This window comes from Carassius auratus, chromosome 44 (assembly GCF_003368295.1).
Source record: "Carassius auratus strain Wakin chromosome 44, ASM336829v1, whole genome shotgun sequence".
In the NCBI taxonomy this organism is placed as follows: Eukaryota; Metazoa; Chordata; class Actinopteri; order Cypriniformes; family Cyprinidae; genus Carassius; species Carassius auratus.
In genome coordinates this window covers 12,701,043-12,724,832 of record NC_039286.1, presented here as the reverse complement: position 1 = coordinate 12,724,832, position 23,790 = coordinate 12,701,043, and the positions used below count along the sequence as shown (strand labels likewise).

At 35.0% G+C, this 23,790-nt stretch overlaps 1 protein-coding gene across 1 annotated transcript; it reads right to left on the bottom strand.

Moving 5' to 3' along the window:
- Window positions 1-3,117: 3,117 nt before the first annotated feature.
- sh3bp5a (SH3-domain binding protein 5a (BTK-associated)) lies at window positions 3,118-23,562 on the bottom strand. The gene is made up of 9 exons (XM_026232484.1): window positions 23,200-23,562; window positions 21,843-21,905; window positions 18,634-18,762; window positions 8,860-9,024; window positions 8,631-8,761; window positions 7,583-7,625; window positions 6,452-6,671; window positions 5,013-5,348; window positions 3,118-3,944 (listed from the first exon to the last, which is right to left on the bottom strand). Exons 1-9 carry the CDS (start codon window positions 23,278-23,280, stop codon window positions 3,757-3,759), a joined length of 1,356 nt encoding a protein of 451 aa, XP_026088269.1. The 5' UTR covers window positions 23,281-23,562; the 3' UTR covers window positions 3,118-3,756.
- Window positions 23,563-23,790: the final 228 nt, after the last annotated feature.

The following is a 23,790-nucleotide window of genomic DNA, read 5'->3' as shown; positions in this document are numbered from 1 at the left end:
AGAAGGGAAACAAAACTGATAAATGTTTTGGTAAAGCAAGCATTTGCTCTACAAGACAGCTTGGACCATGAGACTTGAAACTAAACAAATGAATTATAGGATGTCAGACTTGCATGACTGCATTTAATGCTAGCTGATTATTAACCAGTAGCCTAACTAACGTATCAAATGTACACACATAGAACAAATAAACATTACCACATCCTGGCAGGCATAAAAACTGAGATATACTTTGGGCTTATATAGATAACATACACTGGAAGAGAATTTGAGGATAAGCTGAAGACAGCGACAACAGACGCCTCCATTGAGTTAAGAGATATTGTAAATGCAACTATAGTTTAAACCAGTACAGAGATGTTTTTATTGGTCAAAACTTCTGGAGAGAAATATCACAGGCACTGGGATGAAGCTTTCTAGTGTGCATGTGTCAGTCACCAAATGGAGTATACTTTGAAAAGTCTAATTGTCTGTGTCAAAACGGAAGTATATTTTGGGCTTTGTATTAGCCTATTTTATTCTTAACCAAGGGGAACTTTGTAATGAACTTACCAAATCCTGGAAGAAGCATTACCTGTTAGATGTCGCTGTAGATTTAGAAGCACAGTACTGTAAAAAGAACACCACATTTCTACATTACAGTAAAATGCTGTATTGTATGGCTTCTGGGTAATTTTGCCTAAGTGGAAAATTTTACAGTACATTAGTGTTGCTGTAACCTTGCACACATAGGCCTATTAACTTACCACTGTATCTTCTGTATCACATTGTCTTAGTTGCACCAATTGACAATTGAAATGCAAAATATTAACCCAACTGGTTGCATTGTTACAGAAATAGCCTAATAAATGTGAAGAATAACCCAACAAGTGATCCAATATATTTAATCCAGATATTGGGCCCTATTTTAACGATCTAAATGCAAATTGTAAAGCGCACGGCACAGGTGCACTCAGGGCGTGTCCAAATCCACTTTTGCTATTTTAACGACGGAAATGGGGGTAACGTTCAACAAACCAACCAGAGTAATCTCCCATCTCCCGCCATGGCGGATCGCTATTTACATGGTGGAAAAGCTAAACGCTTGTCAAGCGAAGAAACCGATCTGCTCGTGTGCGAAGTTAAAGTGCACGAGCAGATCATCTACGGGACAAGCAGGAATCCACCAAAGCTTCCAAAGGCGAAAAAGGTGTGGGATGAAGTAGAATTTCATTCATCATTATAAATAGTAATAGGCTGAATTGCAAATAGGTAGCCTAATTCTAATACAATAATAATTAATGGTTTGGATCCATATGAAATTCCCAACAAATAGTGGAGTACCGACGACGATTTGCTGCCGCACTTTTGCATTACAGATATCCTCGGATACCTTGTTTGTTTTGTGAGCGCCTACACTTCAGAATAGTTCCAAAGCTACAAGTCATTGGAGTCTCATGTGCAGTTCACAAATGGATGGGTTCAGGAGCTGCAGATCATGAAGCCGGTGTTGTGCACGATTCTGACCCCCTGCTTAATTATTACACCCCTAGTATTGGTAGGTTTAGGAGTAGGTTTGGGGGAGGGGTTAGGATTAGGGGTGGGGTTAGGATTAGGCAATCAGGTAGCGATTTGAACAAGGGGGGTAATAATTTGTCAGGGTGTCAAAATTGGGCACAACACCGGCAAACAGTACAGTAATCCAGACAAAGGTAAACTGTGCTCCCCCTAGCTGCTAATTTAGTAACCGTTAGTGCTAACAACCATTCACACATATACTTTTAATTATGTGTTTCAAAAGTGTAGTTAGTAGCTGTTAGTAGTTAAATATAGTAGTTAGTAGTAATTTTTCGGTATTTTGGATGTTTTCAACTACTTATAAATCATGAGAAAATTCCAATTCTAAACAGTGACACGGGACAGTGCAGTCGGCTATCAATGATGTTAGTTCCCCTTTGTTGCCACCTTTCCTGATATAGAAACCACATGACAACAGTGTCGTGGGCAAATGCGGAAGTAGCTATGCGACAAACTTCAATTATAAAGAGATTCCGATCTCGCTTGTGTTTTACTCGACAGGTGAGTTGATTTGATTCGTATCTTTACAGAAAACGTATGCTATTATAACGATCAACAAGATTAGAATTATGGTGCATACATGCCAAATGCGGGGCATCGCGTTTCTAGACCCACGCGAGGACCCATCTGATCCATAGTCTGATCGCGTCTTTGCATTGACTTTATATGTAATCTACTAGCGCAAATTTTTGAACTCGAGTTAAATCCATGATTTATCTTTCCGTCTGATTGATGGCCGTCAGCGGTTGGGTAGAAGACAACAAATCCCATCATTCCACTCTCCTTCTCAGCGTCATCAAACCACGCGATTGTTATTGTTTTGGTAGAGTGCCCTCAAGTGGCAGGTCCTACAACCTGTACCTTTAAGCACTATAAAGAAATATTTAGATGTTATGATCTCCGTGGTCGCGCCTCCAAGCAGGAAATCGGTGGAAAGTTAATCTATTTTCATTTTTTTCACATGGCAATTATGTGTTGCGCGATTACACCCCACAATACAGCAAAGGTTTACCATGGTTGAAACATTTTTTTTTACTACTGCGCAGTAGTCCAAGTAGCAGTAAAGGAGGCCATCAACATGCTATGCCAAGTAATGACGTCATGATGCCCAAACCCTATTAAATGCCTTGGCGCTGGATGGGAAAATAAAAACAGTGCTGGACTGAAACTAGCAAACCCACTTATGCTGCGCCTTGCGTCACATTGCGCCGGGTGTATGATAGGGCACACTGAGTACAGAAACAACCCAACGTTTTTTAGAGTGCAGGAAATTATAACTTTATTAATTTTTATTTCCTGCTATACATTTATATTTTAAGGGCTGTCTCAAGCACAAAATCCTTCCAGTGCACTGTAACATCCACTCCCTTAAAAATCCCACAATGCACTGCAAAAACTAGGGAGCATCGGCACTCACTATGCTCTTTTTGCAGAAACAACATCACATTACTGAAGCACGAAACAGTGAGCCAACTTGATAAATAAAATGACTGGCGCTAGAAGATTTGAAAGAACTAATTGTTGTTTTGTATATTATAAACACACATTGCTAGACAGGAATTCATTTTAATTTTATTGTTTTGGAATAAAGGCGTCTTACTATGTGAAAACAACAGTGGAAAGAGACTCGTGCTGTGTGCATCTGTTTATTACACAAGTAAGAACTTTTGTGACATGAAAACACGTCGATAACATCATGATAACGAGATAAATGTTGAGTATAAATATATAGCTTCGAACTACGTGAGTCTTTATGTTATGACCTGTGTTATGACGAGAGGAAATGCATTGCACTAATTCAGACAGAGTGAAAAACAAGTGCTGGCATCACACTAGCCAATTTTCAGTCATTTACATAGTCTGTCGTTGGAGAATCAGAGTGTTTCATCCATCCTAATTCATCAAAATAGAGTAGTGAGAAGTCAGAAAATATGAACAGTGTCTATTCACTACACATTTGAGGAAGACATCCACTCAGTGATGTTGAAAAGTTCAATAGTTCTCGTCACTTCATAGCTGAAGTCTTCATGTCAGTTTAATACTTCATGGTTTTCTGGGTTCAGACCAGTCTGAGATGAGCTCTCTGTAACACTGAGATGAGAATAGTTTCACAATGGTTCCTTTGATGGATCACACTGTCATCTCAGATCCGGGCCCCTGCGCCGAAGGTTTGGTTGGAGCAGGTGGTGGTTTCTGAGTTTAAACACTGTTGAGAAGCAGCACTGCTGCTGTGTTTGAGGTCAAACTGAATGGATGAGTGTCTGTGTCGTTGTCGTCTGTGGTTTGGAGAGATAAACTGTGCATACTCTTCTCCAGGTGTGAGCTTTTCTGACTGCTGATGTTTTTTGAAGGGTCAGGTTTAACTTCTGCACCTTCTGCCCTCTCACCTGTAAGAAAACACAAAGAACTGATGAGAATCTGTTCATTTATTCCAAACAAATTGCGTGTTTTGCATTTATTTTTATTTTTTTTAATTTTAACCATTTTAATGGTTTAATTATATTGTAATATTTAAAAGCATGTCTTATCAATTGAATTTATATTTAATGATTTTCTACTTGAATAAAATTCGGACAATATGAAATGGTTTATTTCTTTAATTGTTTTTTTTTTTTATATGAAATGTCTGTTAAAAAAAATTCTGGATTCTGGATTTCTTTATTATTTAAAAATTTATCAGCAAAGACGGTGGTAATTATATGAATGCATAAAGCTTTAACAATTTATTTATTATAATTTTATTGACATTTATTAATCTATTTTACAGCTACAGTTAAGAGTTTGTGGTGTATTGTCATGTCAACAAAGTTGTAAGATTGTATAAATCATGTATAAAGAAAACATGAGTGATTTTTAAATGTACAGCAATGTTATTTTAGTGTCATTAGTATGCTATTCTAGTTTTTATATATTATGAATGAATTTTATTTGATATTTTCCATTTCATTTCATTTTAAAGTTTAGTTAAAATTTTATAAAAAAAATTGTATTTGTTTATTCGTTTGTATATTTTTTTGAGTCTCTATATAACTTAATTTAATTTTAAAAGTATTAATTTTTAATTATTAATATTTATTTCAGTTTCAAATATTTTAGTACGTAAACATTGAAGAAAATTTTGAATTAAAATTAAATAAGTTATTATTTTTATTTCATTAACATTTATTTAGATTTATTTTTAATTAGCTATAATAAATCCTCATTAATAATACTATGAATAATAAAGATGTTTTTTTTTCAGTTTATTTAATTTATTTTTTTAAGAAAATGAGGGACAGATCTATATTTTTTGTGTGTGGAAAATCTACTTTATGCCACAAATTCAATTGATCTTAACTTGTATCGAACCTGGAATATTTCTCTAACACACAAGATATGAGTAAAAAAATTGCTAGTTGTCCTGTAACTTTATAACTCCATACAGTCCTGATAGTTCAAGGTCTTTTGTCTCTCACCTCTCTCCCGTTCACAGTCGGGTGACGAGGCTCCGCTGCACTCACTACGAGGTCCCAGCAACGGAGACACCTGCTCAAAACCCTCCAGAGACCCCGAGCCCGGCAGCTGGAGCAGGTCAGGACTGACAGAGAGGGACAGCGGGGACGAGGAGGAAGAGGAAGGGTACGGGCAGGAGGAAGAGAGCAGAGGATATGAGGAGGAAGAAGAGGAGGAGGTGTACGGACAGGGCAGGTCTAGTGGAGCAGACGTGGAGCTCATGCTGCAGGTGGACCTCGTCTCAGGATCGTCGTCTGATGGAGAGCCGTTACAGCTGTCCTCCAAATTCACAGATATCACTGAACAACAAACACAGAATGCATTTAGTCTCCAACTTCATGCTGCTGAATAGAGACTAAAAACAAGTCCTGTTGAAGACAAGTCAAGTCAAATCACGTTGATTTCTATAGTGCTTTAAACAACAGATGTTGTTTCACAGCAGCTACACAGTATTAAACAGGTAAGAAACAGAGTCAATGATGCAAACTTCGTTAAATATAATGCAAATTCAAATTCTGCTCTATAAAGATATATATATATATATTGTTTTTTAAATAATTAAAAAAATGTAATACAATAGTTTTTATACTTCAATCAGCAAATTTATTTAAATTAACAGGTAAGCTGCATCAGAATGCAATAAACTATTCAAATTGTAATAATTAAGTTAAATATTGTATAAATATTTTTTTTTTCATGAATATAATTAGTAACAATGCAAAACAAATTCCTTAATTTTCTTTACAATAAATAAACATAACATATACTTTTATATTATTTAAATATGTTATAATATATAAAACAGAAATATAATATTTAAATTATATAACATCACATTTAAAATTAATGAAAAATAAACGCTTTGATTTTGGGATGAATGTATTTTGAGCTGATAATATTTCACCTTAAATTCAAATAAATAACATTAATTGAAAATACAACTCAAAGTAAATTCACATTTTTTACTTTGAACATCAATTCATAATCATTGATGCAAGCTTCATTAAATATTAGACTAATTCAAATTCTGTTTTTACAACAGCTCTAAAAAGACAACAGTTTCATTATTCAGTCAGATCAGAGTTCTTTCAGATTGTATTTAATAACTGTGTGAAGTTATTATTAAAACAAGTTTGAATATTAATTGTCTTTCAAGACAAGGATTTTACACATGCAGCTGCCCTGAAAATATTTTACAAACATTAGTTTGTCAGATTTGAAATGGTAAAATATTATGTTTTTTTATCTGATGCAATGAAATTCATACATTTGTCTAAGTTTACAATCACTTTTTTTTGTCTCCCTGTATTAGCTCAATGGTTGTTTATGGCTGTCTCTTCAGCGTAAAACAGGCAGAGCTGAAGCTAAATCAACCTTGGTAGTAATGTGTGACCTCACATACTCGATATGCCATCAGACTCCAGTTTGAAGTTAGTGATGTCATCGGTGGCGGTCCCGTCATCTTCGGCCCCCACCCCTCGGCCCCGGGGCCCCATGGCAGACAGTCGGCGCCGTGCGTGGATCTCATCAGAGATGGTCTCCAGATTTCGAAGAGCGGTCCGATACTCAGCTTTGGCTTGGGTGAGTTTAACCTGACGCTCGTCGACCCGTCGCTTCAGTTGCTGTGAACAGGACACAAATATTTAGAATCAAAATCAGATCAAATCTACATGTAAAGTTGTGTTTCTAAAAAGAATATTCATGCATGACTAAAAACATGAAAAAAAAAACACAAAAATCAAATGCATTGTATTTTGACTAAAGAAAATTAAGGTTACTTTAGAATAATTTGAGACATTTTAGAGACATTTTTCGTGACAAATTTCCCCTCAAATTCACATTATTGTAATATGCATGGATGTCTTATTTGTTTGTCTGCTAATTTATAATTACAATTATATATATTTTTTATGGTGAATCTCCTAAGATTCTCAAGACTGTAGTACATACTACATTTTTAATAAAATATAAAATATAATATAAAAATGCCATATAATATTAACAAAATATTTGAATATATTGAAATTTACTTTTCTAAAACATATTTATAAAATATTATTTTTCGTATTATATTCAATTGAAATATTTTTTAAATAATAAAAAAAAAACTCATTTCAAATTCTATGTAATATGTCTGAATGGCTCATTATTTATTTATTTAGTAATTTTCATTATTCTTAAAGGTGATTCTCATTACTGTATTTACCTACAGCATTTTCTTTATAAAATATGAAATTTCTTTTTTAAATGTATTTCAATATAATTTTACAAATATTTCTAAAAAATAATATAAAAAATACTGTAATGCACTGATTTATGTACATCAGCATAAATTCAGTACAACAGATAAATCATTGCAATGTTTATTCACATTACAGGAATTTAGGCTGAAATTTGTTCTTATTAGTTGCGAAAAGCATAAAAATCACAATCTTCATTTCTTTAGATAATACATAAAACACAATTTATTTAACTGATTTTGGGATTAAACATTCTGAAAGTATTATTTTGTGCAAAATAAAAACTGGCGTACCTCAAGCTGTAGGTAATACTTCGCCTTTAATTCAAAGTACGGCCTGCAGAGGGGGAGAGAGAGAAAGAGAGAGAGAGAGAGAGAGAGATCAGAATAGAGTGAGTGCCAAAGTGCACATTCCAGCAGCAGAAGCACATCTGGAACCCATTAGAGACGCATTACACTGAACAACACATCCACCCATAACCCACCGACACACAGCAGAACAGAGCCGAGAGCAGAGGCCCTCTGTGGGGCTCACAAAACACTAACTTCCATCAGGGAGAGGAAAGGAAAATCATTTTATTCCCAATGTTTGAAATGAATTCGTATGATGCAGACCTGCTTACAGAACATGTTCCAGGAAGATTTTAGGGAGTCTTTGCTTTATGTCTATTGCAACATGATTTATATGTATGACCTCATTATGTAAGTCAGACAAACACTTTATGTGATCGTGTTCAGTTTGAGGACTTTTTAAATGTTTTGTAACAGTTTCGACATCAAGACTTTAAATACACTACTGTTTAAAGGTTTTGGGGTTGGTAAGATTGTTTTATGCTTTTTGAAAGAAGACTCTTCTGCTCACCGAGGCTGCATTTATTTGATTTAAAAATACATAACAATTTGTGAAATATTATTACCATTTAAAATAAGTGTTTTCTATGTGAATATATTGTAAAATGTAATTGATTGCTGTGATCAAAGCTGAATTTTCTTCAGTGTCACATGATCTTCAGAAATCATTCTGATATGATGATTTGCTGCTCAAGAAACATTTCTGATTATTATCAATGTTGAAAACAGTTGAGATGCGTCATATTTATTTTTCTGTAAACTGTGATTCGTTTTATTTTTCAGGATGATGAAAAGAACAGCATTTATTTCAAATAGAAATCTTTTGTGGCATTATAAATGTCTTTACTGTCACTTTTGATCAGTTTAATGCATCCTTGCAGAACAGAACTATTGAACTAGATTCATTAAAAAAATTAAATTAAATAAACGGACCCCAAACTTTTGAACGGTAGTGTATTTATATCAAACCCATTGATTGCTGTCCTCTGACCTGGACTTGTTGATGGTGCGTTTGAGTTTTTTCTCCAGTTGTCTCATGTGGCTGATGGCGGCGTTGTATTTAGTTGCTGTTTCTCTGTGTTCGATTTCACTGCGTGTCCTGCTTTGCTCCGCCTCCATCACCTGGAACAGCCAATCAGATCAGTTCAGACACAATGCACTGCATAGAGAATACAAAAGAACAGGGTCTTATAATCAGCTGTTTCAGTAGTCTTTCTGACCCTCTGGGTGGCGTGGTTGAGCATCTCCTGCCAGGCCGAGTCAAACTGCCGGCTGTCCTCCTCCAGCAGACGCTCCTCGGCCAGTGCGATAGTTTCTTTCGCGGCCCGGAGGATCTCGATGGCTCGCTGATACTCCTGCGTGGCTCTCTGAGCTTCAATCTGAGCCTGAAAGAGAAAAACATCAGAGATTGAGGATGCTTTCACAGTTTTGGTACAGAGCCAGCTGTTTGCTTTGCAAACTTTTAAAAAGTGGCGTGGTGCACAAAGCAATCCGCTGTAATTTGCAAACTAATATGTGACTCTGGACCAGTCTTAAGTGTCATCATTCATCATGTGAAAGCTGAATAAACAAGCTTAATAAGTTAGGATAGGACAATATTTGTCAGACTATTTGAACATCTGGAATCTGAGGGTACAAAAAAATCTAAATATTGAGAAAAACCCCTTTTGAAGTTCTTAGCAATGTGTATTACTAATCAAAAAATTATGTTTTGATATATTTACAGTAGGAAATTTACAAAATATCTTCATGGAACATGAACTTTACTTAATATCCTAATGATTTTTGGCATAAAAGAAAAATCTCTAATTTTGACCCACACAGTGTTTTTTGGGATATTGCTAAAGATATACCCCAGAGACTTAAGACTGCTCATGGGACATATATATGATACATGAAGCAGCTCACTTTCTTCATCTCCTGTAAGGCATTTCCGACCGCTGCAAGCGTGCACATGTTAAGATGTTACGCAAGAGATGATGACGCTTCCTTAGTGTTGCCAGGATACAGTAGTAAACAGCTGCTGTCAATAATCACTCATTTTCTCATATTAATGACGCAGATGGACCACATAAAAGTGCCATGCACTACAGTGTGAGAAGTTCACAGTTTGATTTAAGTGACTTTATTACTCAGCTGCATGACTAGTAACTTGGTAACGCTTTGCAATAAGTTTGTTTACATTAGTTAACATGAAAAATACTTCTGAAGCATTTATTAATCTTAGTGAATGTCAGTTACTAATGTATTATTAAAATCAAAAGTTGTATCTGTTAATAATTATTTCATTATTTAACAAAGATTAATAAATACTGTAAAAAATATTATTATTATTAATGTGAGCTAAAACTAAAATAAAACATGAAATGTTGCTTTAAATGAAATAAGTGTTACCTGGAATGAAATAATATAAAAACAAGGCATAATTTCTTGAAGTACTAAAATAACTACAACTAAAACAGAAAGAAAATGTAATAGTTATAATATAGACATATATTAAAAAAGAACAAAATTAGTAAAAATAGTAAAATTTAAATTATAAAACTGATTTAAAATATTAATAAAATATCAATATCAATAATGCTAAAATAACACTGTAACTAATGTATTGCATATTGTTAGTAAACTCAATTTACAGTAACTAATGGGATCTTATAGTAAAGTGTCTTTCAACTTATTTTTATTTTTTATTTCCCCAAACAACCCATACAACATTATCAGTGATGCAATGCAGAATTAAGAAAACTTAAACTTATATATATATATATATATATATATATATATATATGTATATATATATATATATATATATATATATATATCTCAAAATGTTATAAAAACTAATAATTGTATAATTTGTAATGTTAACTGCAGAGATGTCACATTCCTCTTTCTTGTCTGAGACTGAAATGAGATTAAATCCGTGTGATTCTTATCAGGGCTGACAGATTAGCATGATTAGCATTACAGCGGATCATGTGACCACTGCAGGACGAGCTTCTCATTTAGAGACGATCCCTCTTACATTATTCAAATCTATATTCTGCTATGAAATGCATAAAGAGAGCTTGGCTAAGAAGAAGCTACTGTATATTTCATAAAGCTCAATACTTCATGAGATTTTTTTTATTTTTCCTCCTCTAAACCAACAACCTCAGCAACCTTCAGATTTTGAAAGAGAGTTTAACATTCAAATCAATTAAATCACAGATGCTTTCTATAGAGTTGAGAACAAAACAGTTCAACTCTGAATAACAAACCAAACAAAAATGATGTTTTAGTAAAAAACGTCAAATATTATTTAAAAGCAGCTTGTCCTTTTCTTTAGCACTAATATATATATATATATATATATATATATATATATATATATATATATATGCAATTTTTTTTGCACATGAATTATTAATGTATTCTTTGAGCTGTGAAGTTGTCAGAATTGTAATTTTGTCTTTTCATATAAAATATATGTCATATATAAATATTTCATATGTATTTGTCATAGCCATATAAACTATAAATTTGTGCTCATTCCTGTTACTTTCCAGAACAAATATCTAAACTTTTAAAATGAAGACACTTTAACTTGAGGATTTTTTTAAATAAAAACAAATAATATGGGTAATATGATGTTGCTAAAAAGAACATTATCTTGTGTATTTGGTGTAATGAAATGTGTATATGCACTAATGTGTGTATGTTGGCTATTATTTATTATTAGCTCCACGTTCTCCTCCTGGAATTTGATAATAAAACATCACGTTATTGGCTACTCTCGCAGGAAACAGTCCTCTTCTTCTGAAAAATGTGATGCACGCATATTTGGGTTTGACTGTTGTGGAACAGTGTTGTAAATACAACTTAACCACTGATTTCTAATCATGTCCTCTTTTGGACGTCCTTACATTGCACTGGCGGCACAGAGAGAATAAAAGTTACACCTTCTTTCTTTGAATGAAATCTGGGCAGCATTATGCAAATCATCCCACATAGTGACATAAACATGTGGGGGCGTGTTAAAATGAGCTGTTTTAGGAGGATGTGGATGAGTCTTAACTTTTATAAAGAATATCTCTTTATCTCTGGATTCTGAGACTTTAGTCTTTGCAACTTTACAGATCTTCTTTATACACCAGGAGCTTGTAACACTCCAAAGAGAAAGGAAAAATCTAGATTGCATCATATGACCCCTTTAAAACAAATACAAATATCTGTCAGTGGTGTCAAAAGAATAATCTATTGTTCGCTTATTAATTTTTTTTTACCCCATTGATTATTTTTTGTTGTTGTTGTTTTAAGCTTAATTTTAATATAAAATATAAAAATATAACAACATTTCAGGAAACAAAACTTAGTACCTTGGGTAATTTTGCTTGCATCTTAATTTGGAAATAAAAAAAAAATTTGCATTCACAGTTAATTTCTTGTATCCTTGCTTATATCATACAAAAGTTTACCAGCTTTACAGTCGTTACAGGATATTGAAAAAAATGATAACTTCACACGAACAAAGTGATTTAAAGTGATTTTATAATACTAGTTTCTTATTAACTTGTATAATGTATTTTTCTTTATTTCTTGCATGCTTTCTTTGTCTGTGTCACAGTCTGTTGAGAATCACAGCAGAGTCAATGGCTCGGTCTGTGGCGACTGAACGTCATTGTATTTCTGTTTTGCATGGAAGAATTCATCTGTGTCCTGAGACTCAGACCTCATCTGAAGAGTTAAGTGAGGTGCACAGGTGGAGAGAGCTGTTGAGGGAGACGTAAGGCACTTCTGCAGACGGATGACATCAGATGAAGGACACACTTGGTTTCCTCCAGTTCATGAGCCTGTTAGCTAATGCATCACGTCAGACGTGTCCAGAACTGACCTTTCGGAGCATTGTTCAGAACTGACCTTTCAACACAATGAATCAATGCATGTACTGAGGTAAACAAAAGCTGCATTTAGCCCTCTGCCAAAGCAAGGGTGTGATGGCATGTCTGTGTGGGCACAACACTGAATAGTAATAGACTCATACACTAACCAGAGAGGGTTTGTTTTATTTCAGCTGTTTTCAGTAGGTCTCATCAGTTTTTATTAAACAGTATTATATTTGTACACTACCTTAAAAAAGTTTGGGGTCTGTAAGATTTTTTTGCTCATCAAGGTTTCATTTATTTGATTAAAATGGTTAAATATTTTGGTAACACTTTAGAATAAGGTTCCATTAGTTAATGTTAGTTAACTACTTTCGTTAACATGAACTAAGCAAGAACAATCCTTCTACAGCATTTATAAGTCTTAGTTCATGTTAGTTTCAACATTTACTAATGCATTATTTAAATCAAAAGTTGTGCTTGTTAACATTAGTTAATGCACTGTGAATTACCATGAACTAACAATGAATAACTGTATTTTCATTAACTAACATTAACGAAGATGAATAAATCCAGTAATAAATGTATTATTCATTGTTTGTTCATGTTAATGAATACATTAACTAACATTAACTAATGGAACCTTATTCTAAAGTGTTACCAATATTTTTACTACTTGAAACAGCTGTTTTCTATGTGAATATCTGTTAAACTGTCATTTATTTCTGTGATCAAAAGCTGAATTTTCAGTATTCCAGTCTTCAGAGTCACATAATCTTCAGAAATCATTCTGATTTGTTATAATTAATGTTGAAAACAGCCGTGCTGCTGAATGTTTTTGTGGGAACTGTGATGTTTTTGGTTTTTCAGGATTATTTGATGAATAGTAAGTTCAAAAGAACAGCACTTATTTGAAATATAAATCGTTGGACAATGATGTCTTTGTCACGTTTTATCAATTTAATGCATCCTTGCTGAAAAAAAAAGTAGAAAAAAAGTCTGTAATGTATATTCTTCTTTTTTTCATCAAATTTTACAAATAAATTAAATTTATGCATTTAGCAAACGCTTTTATCCGAAGCAACTTACAGTGCATTCAAGCTATCAATTTTTACCTATGGTGTGTTCCCGGGGAATCGAACCCCCAACCTTGCGCTTGAGTGAGCTGTTCCATCACATTGAGTTACAGTGTGGGTCCGGCGGGGTCTGGACAAATGACCAGCATAAAGCCGTCACTGTTGTTGTTACGTAATCTCGTGATGAGCTGTGTGCCTAAAGACATTTTATACATTAAAAAGTAATTTATTTCTGTGATGCGTAGCTGTATTTTCAGCATCATTTCTCCAGTCTTCAGTGTCACAAATCATTCTAATATTCTGATTTGTTGCTGAAAAAAAACATTTATTATTATTATCAATGTTGAAAAAAGTTGTGCCGCTGAATATTTTTGTGAAAGTTGTGAGGCATTTAATTTTTTTCATGATTCTTTGATGAATAGAAAGTTAAAAAAATCCATTTCATGCAGCCAAGAAAAATCTTAGTTAACTTTTAAACAATTGTGCGAATGTGTGTGTGTTTGATTTTCACCTTATCTTATGATTCTCACTGTCATATAATCAAATCTAGAATTTAACAAAATTAAAAAATACAATAAAATAGGGTGCTGCTCTGTGGTTTCCAGGGTTTTTTGGGTGATTTTCTTCCTGTATGTTCTGAAAGACATGCAAATGTGCATCTGTGGGATTTTTTCATCTGTTTTACCACCATTTCCGTTAGTTACAATTCAGTTTTAGAGGTTAAGTACCTTCATTTTAGTTTAACTAGTTTAAATGAAGTTGAACAGATTAGAGTTATTCTCACTTGCGCTGGAGATTTTAAGATAAAAATTACACACTCAAGTTCACTCACTTTGGTGCAATTACACAACTTCTCAGTGTCTAGACTGAAGATGGGATAGAAACACTCCTGGTTATGTTTTTGTCAGGCAGCACAAGCATAAGATTTTTTTGTTTCTGGTTTGCTGACCTATTTCTTTCCCAAACTCGGTCAGACAGACGGTTTTTCATGAGCAGCATTTATGTTAAATTAACATTTAATGAGCTCAGCAGCATCATCTGAAGATGTAGAATTGCTTCGGCTCAGCCTAAACTCTGTCTGACCTACTGAAAACAGTGACCCACTTCTTCAGCTATCACAGCCAGTTCATCCACCTGAAGAGACGGAGAAAACTAGCTGCTACTGACACAATAACTCTCCGTTAAAGGCTGAAAACTTCCTTATGTTTTTATTAGCAATCACTGAAATACAGAAGTGTGTTTACTTCTCCGTCTCTAAATAATCTACAAACTTCCTCCTGCCTGTTTTAGCATGACTACACTGGAAGCTCTATTTTTTGTGTTATATCATGACACATATGAAGAGCTTTAATAAATCTCCCAGCATCCAGTACAACCCAGAGGAATTCCACAACCTCATCCAAAATAAGACAAAGACGGCTGTTTCCCATCTGCTCTAATGGCCTTTGGGTGGAGCAGAGGATAAACAATCCAGCTCTTTCTACTCCATGATTCATGCAACCCAGGCCCTCTCTGTTTCTCTCTGTCCATGAACACTTTCCAATCATAACAAAATTCATTTGACATAAACTTTCTTTTTCTTGCTTTTTCAGAAAACTACGGTGGCCCTGAACTGCAAAAAAAAATCGATCAGCAAATCGGAAAACACATAAATCCGACAGAACTTGTATCATTCAGGTGAGCAGCTATGTTAACCTTTTCGAGTTCAAGTTGCACTATTTTCACAAGAAAACAGAACATTCAGCATTTCCAGTGTTCTTAAATGGAACTCTAGTTCACTGAATATTACACTGCATACTGTATACGACTAATATAAATAAATATATATATATATATTTATATATTGCACGTGATGCAGTATGCAACGATAACCAAATATATACATTAGTAGTATCACTTGTGCATTCAGCATGTAGTACACTAGTATACCACTATGTTGCTATATGACCTTAATTCAGTTACTATTTCAGATAAGACAGCTATTATTTGGATCTATTTGTCTAATTTTAAGAAATTTCTACACTAATTAAGTCCGGAAACAATGAGAAAAAAATAAATTCTGATTCATTAATAACACTATAAATACAAGGTTAAGTCAAGTGCAATGCATTATGGGACGCAGTATTCCATGTATTGCCCTGTTGTAGCTGGTCATTCAGGGATTCCATGAATACTGAAAATGTGCATATTTGCACTGTATACTCTATAATGCTTCCTGAACAAACAGTATGAGTAAAATGAGTGGTTTGTTAGTAACATTTAATGTCAGCGGCTAATCAAAGTCTTATTGTCTTCTGATTCTGATTCTTTAAGTGTGCAATTTGCAGCAAATGTAGTATGTTATCTGTGTATTCTATGCATGCATAAAATGTGCACTGTAAACATAATGTATTCTACAGATATAGTACAATTAGTATGGTGGAATGCAGTTTTTAAGACCAGAAAATAAATATTTTAATGTCCAGAGAGATTAACTAAAAATGGTCTACATTTGCGTACATAATGATGCACCAGCACTTTCAGTGGTTTGATTGGAGATGGGAGTTAATTTTAGCCAGTCAAGTGTGTGTGTGTGTGTGTGTGTGTGTGTGCCTCTTTTATAACCTCCGTTCACACACAGACACACACATTCTGTGAAGATGAGGTCGACACATGCTGCAGTCTGTAATTGACGGCTGATGCTGCTTTTCAGGTGACACACAGACACAACAGATGATGCAGAAAAACAGCATCTATCTATCTGTCTGTCTGTCTGTCTGTCTGTCTATCTATCTATCTATCTATCTATCTGTCTATCTGTCCGTCTCTCTGTCTGTCTGTTTGTCTGTCTGTCTGGTCATCTGTGGGTCAGTGGAGGTGTGGTCATGTGCTGTGCTCTGATTGGCTGTGAAGTGGGCGTTGGCACTCTGACTGAGAGACAGCTGGCACTGCCCGTCCTGACCGTCTGTCTCATCTACTGACATACACAGATCCTGGTGGTCTTTCAGAGTGATGACAGGACAGTTAAGACCACCTTCATTGGATTACCAGCAAGCACGCACACATTGATTAGCACCAATTTAGTGTAAAAAGCTGAGAGACAAACCGCACAATAAAGCTTGAGTGCTTAACACAGATCACAGATAGTGATATAATGCATTATAAGATTAACTCCAGCCACTAAATCATATTAGCTAACATGCATAACTATGTGTGTGCTGTATGTATTTAATCCTGAATTATTATGCATTGCTTTGAAAGACTTTTGATGGATCATTCACAGTGAGACCAGAAACATGAATGAAGAAAAGAAAAGGGTCATTTTTGAGTGTAATAATGCTTACAGACACCATAGAGATACGACTCCAATGACTTATTATTTATGTGTTTGCTTCTGCTCAAATGAATTTTACCAGGAGCTTTTAAAAGATTCGCTGACGATGTCTTTTTCCTGGCAGCGTGACTAATCTCAGATCATTTTGTTTTAATGTGTGTAAAAATAGACTGAGAATATGAGCTTCTGACTGTCTGAAGATTTCTTACTTCTTACTAATAAGAGTCCATCACTTCAAGTGCACATAAGTTATAGGGTTTGTTTATTTATTTAAATGTATATTTTTATGCAGCAAGAATGAGGTTTCCATTAAAAAAAATGAAGCAGGCAACTGTTTTAACATCGATTATAATCAGAAATGTTTCTTAAGCAGCAAATTATACAACAATATTACAGTTTTTACTGTGCTTTTCATCAGCTAAATGTAGTGAGCAGATGAGACTTCTTTTAAAGACAATAAAAATACATGTTTCGGGTTCTAACGTTCTGATATCATTAGTTTCTGTTCATTTGGACTGCGTAATAACTGAGTTAGAGCCAGAAGCCGAGCACAACTCTCACCAAACTCAGCTCCTGGATATAAAAAGCTCTTTTATGACTGTGTCAGAGCGACATTAGTGTTGATTTATCACTGTCACAAGGTGATAATATGGAGAATGTCATGGCTGGAAGCAGCAGGGATCTCAAATTCTTCACAGCAGACGCTCTAATCTACACACGCTTTCACACGCCACTGATGACAGATGCATGTTAATGTTCAGATTAAAAACTAGACAGATTTTGTGTTGTCGAGTTAAGGCGCGTTGTGTTCTGAGGAGAAGAGCCTTTTTATATGCATGTAGACACATCAGAAGGACGTCATGTTCAGTCTTCTCTCCAGAGCTGTTTCTATCTATGGAAATGCCAAAGTCTGTTTGCAAACAAGTTCCCCTGCGTCAGTACGCTGGACTGCAGGCCGTTCATTATTGAGATGCTGACAGCGCAGGCTGGGATTGGGGGTGGAAGGTGCTCATGTGATTATGAGACGTTAAACTGGGACGAATGTGTTTTACTTAACATCTGCGGCTCTGTTTATAGTCTTTCAGATTATACTTTCTTTGATCAGTGAACATTAATAATGTAAATGTGCTGTTTTACAAAGATTACACTATTGGTTCATGCAACTTTACAGTATAAATCAGCTCTTAAGTGCTTTTGCACTGCTTAAATAATGTAGTCTACGGCTAGACCATCTATGGGGCACAATAATAATCTTTTACACTGTAATCCTTTCATTTTTAAAATTTGGTATGCTTGTGCGCTGCTGTGTGTCCCTATGTGTGTAATAAGCAGAGTGTACTCCTGTTGTTCACCTACCTATAGGCACGGTACTAACACACTCTTCAATTAACAAAAAAGTAAATAAATATTGCGCCACTGACTTCTGACCAGGCTTCAGTTGGTCAAAGGCGCAGTCTATTTCAGACGCACCTACAATGCACCTAAACACACCTCGTTATCAGACCAGCATGCCCATGAGTGCATAAATGAGCACAAATGCATTAGCTATTTAAACAACGTGGCACAGGATGTGAAAATTATAACATAGAGCTGAAGCTAGCATCTGATAGTTTTGGTGGCTAATATTTTGATGCATCCTTAATTCATTACATAGATGAGATTCCAGAAGACTGCACACTATGCAAACTCCAGCATAATAAATGACTAAGAACAAACTGCAGATGGACGATGAGTTCAGCTCACCTGACGTGCCGCTCTCCTGGCCTCCCAGTACGGTTTCGAGTCTTCTACAGCTTTACCGATCTTCTTTACCTGCTCGTCCAGCTTGACAGTGGCCTCCACTAGGACGGCACGAAACTTCTGCCGCGAGTCCTGCAGAACAAAGACCGGTAACACATTTAGGGGGTCATTAAATCTATATTAAGATGCTCGGGTATATCAGCTGTCTATCCGATGTTTGCATGTTCTCTGACACTGAATGTCAATATGCATGCAACAAACCTCACAAATTTGTCAAATTCAATGTGCAGTTCTTCAATTCAGATGTAGATGAGTTTGTTTCTTCATCGGATTTGGAGAAATGTAAAAAACCATCATTTGCTCACCAGTGGATCCTCTGCAGTGAATGGGTGCCGTCAGAATGAGAGTTCAAACAGCTGATAAAAACATCATAGTAATCCACAAGAAATCCACACCACTCCAGTCCATCAGTTAATGTCTTGTGAAGTGAAAAGTAGCATTTTTGAAACAACAAATACATCATCAAGATGTTTTTAACTTCAAACCATTGCTTCTGGCTAAATACAACTCCATAATAATGCTTCCTCCAGTGAAAAAGTCAGTATCTTATTGTTTCTCAAAACAAAATCAACCCACATATTTGTTTAGAGCTGTTTTGGCTTGTAAATGGTGCTTGATCTGTGCAGATTTCTCTCCTGATTCAGATGAGATTACTTTTTCTCTAGAGGAAGTGTTCTGGATTATGGATTCAAACCAGAAGTGATGGTTTGAAGTTAAAAAAAAGTCTTAATGATGGATTTGTTTCTTAAAAAAACACACAGCTTTTCGCTTCTCAAGTCATTAACTGATGGACTGGAGTGGTGTGGATTACTTGTGGATTATTGTAATGTTTTTTATCAGATGTGTGGACGGCACCCATTCATTGCAAGTGAATGCAAGTGATATAAAGCTACATTTCTCCAAATCTGATGAAGAAACAAACTCATCATAATCTTGGATGGCCTGAGGCTGAGCACATTTTCAGACAATGTTTATTTTTGGGTGAACTATTCCTTTAACACAACTTTATCTTCTAAAGAAGCTCATTCACACTCCAAAATATTGCATAAAGCCAGCCAATCACATTTTTGTGTGCAGTATGCATCAGTAAACACTGCTCTCTAAGGCTCACAACAGTATTGTGATGCATTATGGATAATATATTTAATTCAACTGTATGAACTACTGAATAAAAGACAGTGACAGATGGATTCTTGTATTTGTGTTGACAGGCGTATTTAAGAGAGTGCGTGCCGTCTGTGAAATCTGAATAAATCTGAGTGCACTGAAAGGCTCATCATATCAGGCAGCGTGAACTGTGTGCTCTGCTCAGGAATCTCTCTGAATTATATGCATCCATCTTTCAGTTTCACAGCAATGAAACGCTTCAATAATCAGCCTTTTGTTGCTTCCTGAGAAGCGCTGCTTCAGCTAACACAGTTCAGCATTTAACACAGTTAAGAAAGAATCTACACCCTGCTTTCTAGACAGAAAACTCCCCCTCAGCAGAAAGAAACCCAACATCACGTTTGTTGAATAAGATGAGCAGAGGGCCAGTGCGATGTGAGTATGTGGTGTCCAGCTCTGAATGAATCTGTCGTCGGCTGGGTTTGGTCACTCAGATGACATATTTAAAAACACTGACATCTACATCCTTCCACACAGGACCTCAGTGACCAAAACCACAGAGGGACTTAGACTTCCTCTGAAAGAAGGACACTTCCTGGTTCCTACTGCTGAATAACCACAGGCCAAATACAGTAAAATACAGAGAACTGTGGATATATATATATATATATATATATAAATACAGAGGTCTGATGAGTAACAAATAGTCATGAATCTGAAATTAAGAAAATTTTAAAAACACTTGTATCTGAATTCAAGGCTAATTATTAAAATGAAATATTTTTGTATCAAGATACTAATATAGTTTTTAATAATATATTGTTTTATTAATGTTTATATTTTCTGTTTTGTTTTGGCTAAATCGTGCGCAGGATTTATTAATTCGTTCCCTCAATGTACTAAAACGTGCACACGATTACAATAGCATTCCCTCGATTTACCATTTTATTCACTCGATTTATAGATGTGCGCATGATTTAGCAAATCGAGTGAACAAAATAGTAAATTGAGGGAACGAATTAGTAAATCGTGCACACAATTTATTTATTTTTTCTTGCATGTCATGTCAGACTTCTTAATTTCATTATTTTATTACATAACTTTTGTGTGTGTGTGTGTGTGTGTGTGTAAATTTTCTGTGTGTGTGTGTATTTTTGGTTTCATTTTTAGTTTTAGTTAACCATAATTACATTGCTTGGCAGCCAACTAAAATTAGTTTATGTTGAAGCACAAAATGTATTACCTGCAAATAAATAAAAACCAAAATAAAAAACAATAATAATAAAAATTAGATAAAAATTAAACCAAACTAGCACTATACAGAATTAATAAAATAAAATTAATACAAATTAAATTAAATTATATAAAAAAATAAAACTCAAAATGTGAATGAAAATCTAAAAATGACAGCTAATTCTAAATAATAATATTGAAATGTAAAATATTAAAATAAAAAAATCATATTAAATAAAATCTTAATGAAAATATGAAAAATATAATGGTAAATAAAATAAATGATACTAAAATAACACAGATTCTACACTGGTTGAGACAAAACTAACAAAACCTTTTATGGACCACGGTAGTACCATGATATTCTTTGAAATACTTTGGTATAACTGTGGTAACTTCACAGTATTTTTTGTCAGGGTACAAATGCTATATTCAGAAAGGAAGTCATAATTCAGCTGAAACAAAACATGGAAATGGATGTTTCTGATGCCAACTGGCAATTTACTATTTCTGCGTGTTTTTCCTCTAGAAGAAAGTCATCCGTGTTTGGAATGAGAAACATTTTCCTAAACTACTCCTTTAGCTGTTGTGGTTTGTGGCTTTCATGACAGGAATTCCAGACTCGGACAGGAGAGATTTCCTCCGTCTGCTCAGCAGATATAATGGGTGTCAGTCACATGCAAAGAAACTTCCTATTAGTGAGTGCTGAAGCACGAGGGTCTGAGAGTTTAGACATTTTACACTTTGGAATTACGCCTGCAAACATTTTCAGTGAAAACAGTGACACCACAATGTTAGCATGTGAACCTTACCTCCAGTTCGGTCTCCCATCTGTTGATGTTATCTGTAGACTGATTGAGTTTCTCCAGTTCACCCTGTTGAAGAGATAAAGTAATGCAGAAGGAGTTAAGATCGCAGTAAGAAGTCTCTTGTAATACAAGCAGGCCGACAGCAGTGTTATTCAATAACCCAGCACTGAGATTAAGCTCATATGAATGCTTTTCCTGCGAAGCTAGCCACACGCTGATGACACACATGTTGTTTTCATTATAAGATTATATGCTTATTTTTTTTCATGGGTGGAGGATGAAAAACCAGTTCATCTAGCACAACTACACAGAAAAGTTCTTCACTTTCAAGAGAAATGCATCTATTAAAATGAAAGTTCTATTAGAAGTGGACATGTGAAGCAAAACATTGCAAAAAGACAAGTGATAAAATAATAAATAACAGCGTTCAAAAAGAAATATCTGGATATTGAAGTCACGCTTCGAAATGTCTGCATGTTACTGAATGAGAAAGTGACTTTTAGTGCATTTAAGTGATTTTATTGTGTGTGTGTGTATATATATATGAACATAAAAATGAACATATATATATATATATATATATATATATATATATATATATATATATATATATATATATATATATATATATATATATATGTAAATGTGCCATCTGATACTTTAATCTAAAATGAGCATTTTTATCAGGCTCCTATTTTTATGTTCAGTTATTTTACTAGTGGCATAGAAAAATAATTATAGATTGCCATTAAAGTAAATCACTGAACCTAAACATAGGAGCCTGAAAAAAATATAAATTTTAGCAGGACACACATATATATCACGAATCACGACTGAACGTTGGACCATATTTATGTGTTCGTGTGTGTGTGTATCCTATATATATATGTACAAATGTGCCAGTGTATACTTTAAGGACTTTTAAGTGAATAAAAAGAATCTAATTATTCTCACACACCTCATAAAGCAGACTTAATTCTGCATGCGCTGCACGTGAGCTCAACTGTTTCGTTTAGAGAGGAAAATGAGTTCTAAATATGACGTCAAAGTGATTGTCAACTCGGTAATATCCTCAATATAACAAACAATGAAACAATGTAACAGAATCTAACAGATGACATAACACACTGGGGTTCCTTCTATCAGATCTAACAGCAGCTGTTGAAATCTGAACAAACTGAATATCATCTGATCGGATTATTAAAGATTGAATCTCATCAGAGTTTGATGGCCCGGTCCAACTTCAGTTCTGATTCCGGGAAGGTTAAACAGGACTGAGGAATATCAGAACAAAAACGTCCAGTCGGGTTTCGTTTAAGTGGTTTTATCGATGTGAATTCGGGATTTTTTTTATCTGTACCTGAATCCTCGGGTCAACCTCCTCTTCCTCCAGAGATTCCGAGTCTTCATCAGATTTGTTATCTTTCTCCGTGTCGTTCATTTCGACAGCAGACGTGATTCGTTTGTTACTGGCCGAACAAAGCGGGTCTCTCTCCGGGATAACGGGCTCAGATGATCCGTGCGGAGCCGCGCATCTGCGGTCAAACCATCGGTAGACTATATCCACAACACGCGATTAAAAGAAAAGCACACGATCTTTCCTCATATCCAACAGACACTGAATCTGCCGAGACACAAACACACACAAAACACCGGCGGCACGAGAATGAGAAGCGGCTCGAGCTCTGAGCTCGGCTGAGATCTGGCCCGCCCCCTCCGACACACACACACTCGCTGTCCTGAATGAGGGTCACACACACACACACACACACACACACACACACACACGCCGAGGTAGTGTTATTCTAGTGTTATTTATATACTATAACAGTAGGCTATTTATTAACATATTTCCAGTTTTCACTTTAGTTTTAATTTACGTGTATTAGGTATTTCTGAGCTTAATTTTTAATTCTGTTTAGTGTAATTGAAATAATTTAAATAGGCATTT

Bases quoted from the DNA above. Each gene is read 5' to 3' on its own strand.
- sh3bp5a (XM_026232484.1), bottom strand. From the start codon at position 23,280: ATGAACGACACGGAGAAAGATAACAAATCTGATGAAGACTCGGAATCT. The intron at 21,906-23,199 runs GTACAGATAAAA...TCTCTTCAACAG, and splicing joins AGGTTGACCCGAGGATTCAG to GGTGAACTGGAGAAACTCAA. The intron at 18,763-21,842 runs GTAAGGTTCACA...TTTGTTCTGCAG, and splicing joins GATGGGAGACCGAACTGGAG to GACTCGCGGCAGAAGTTTCG.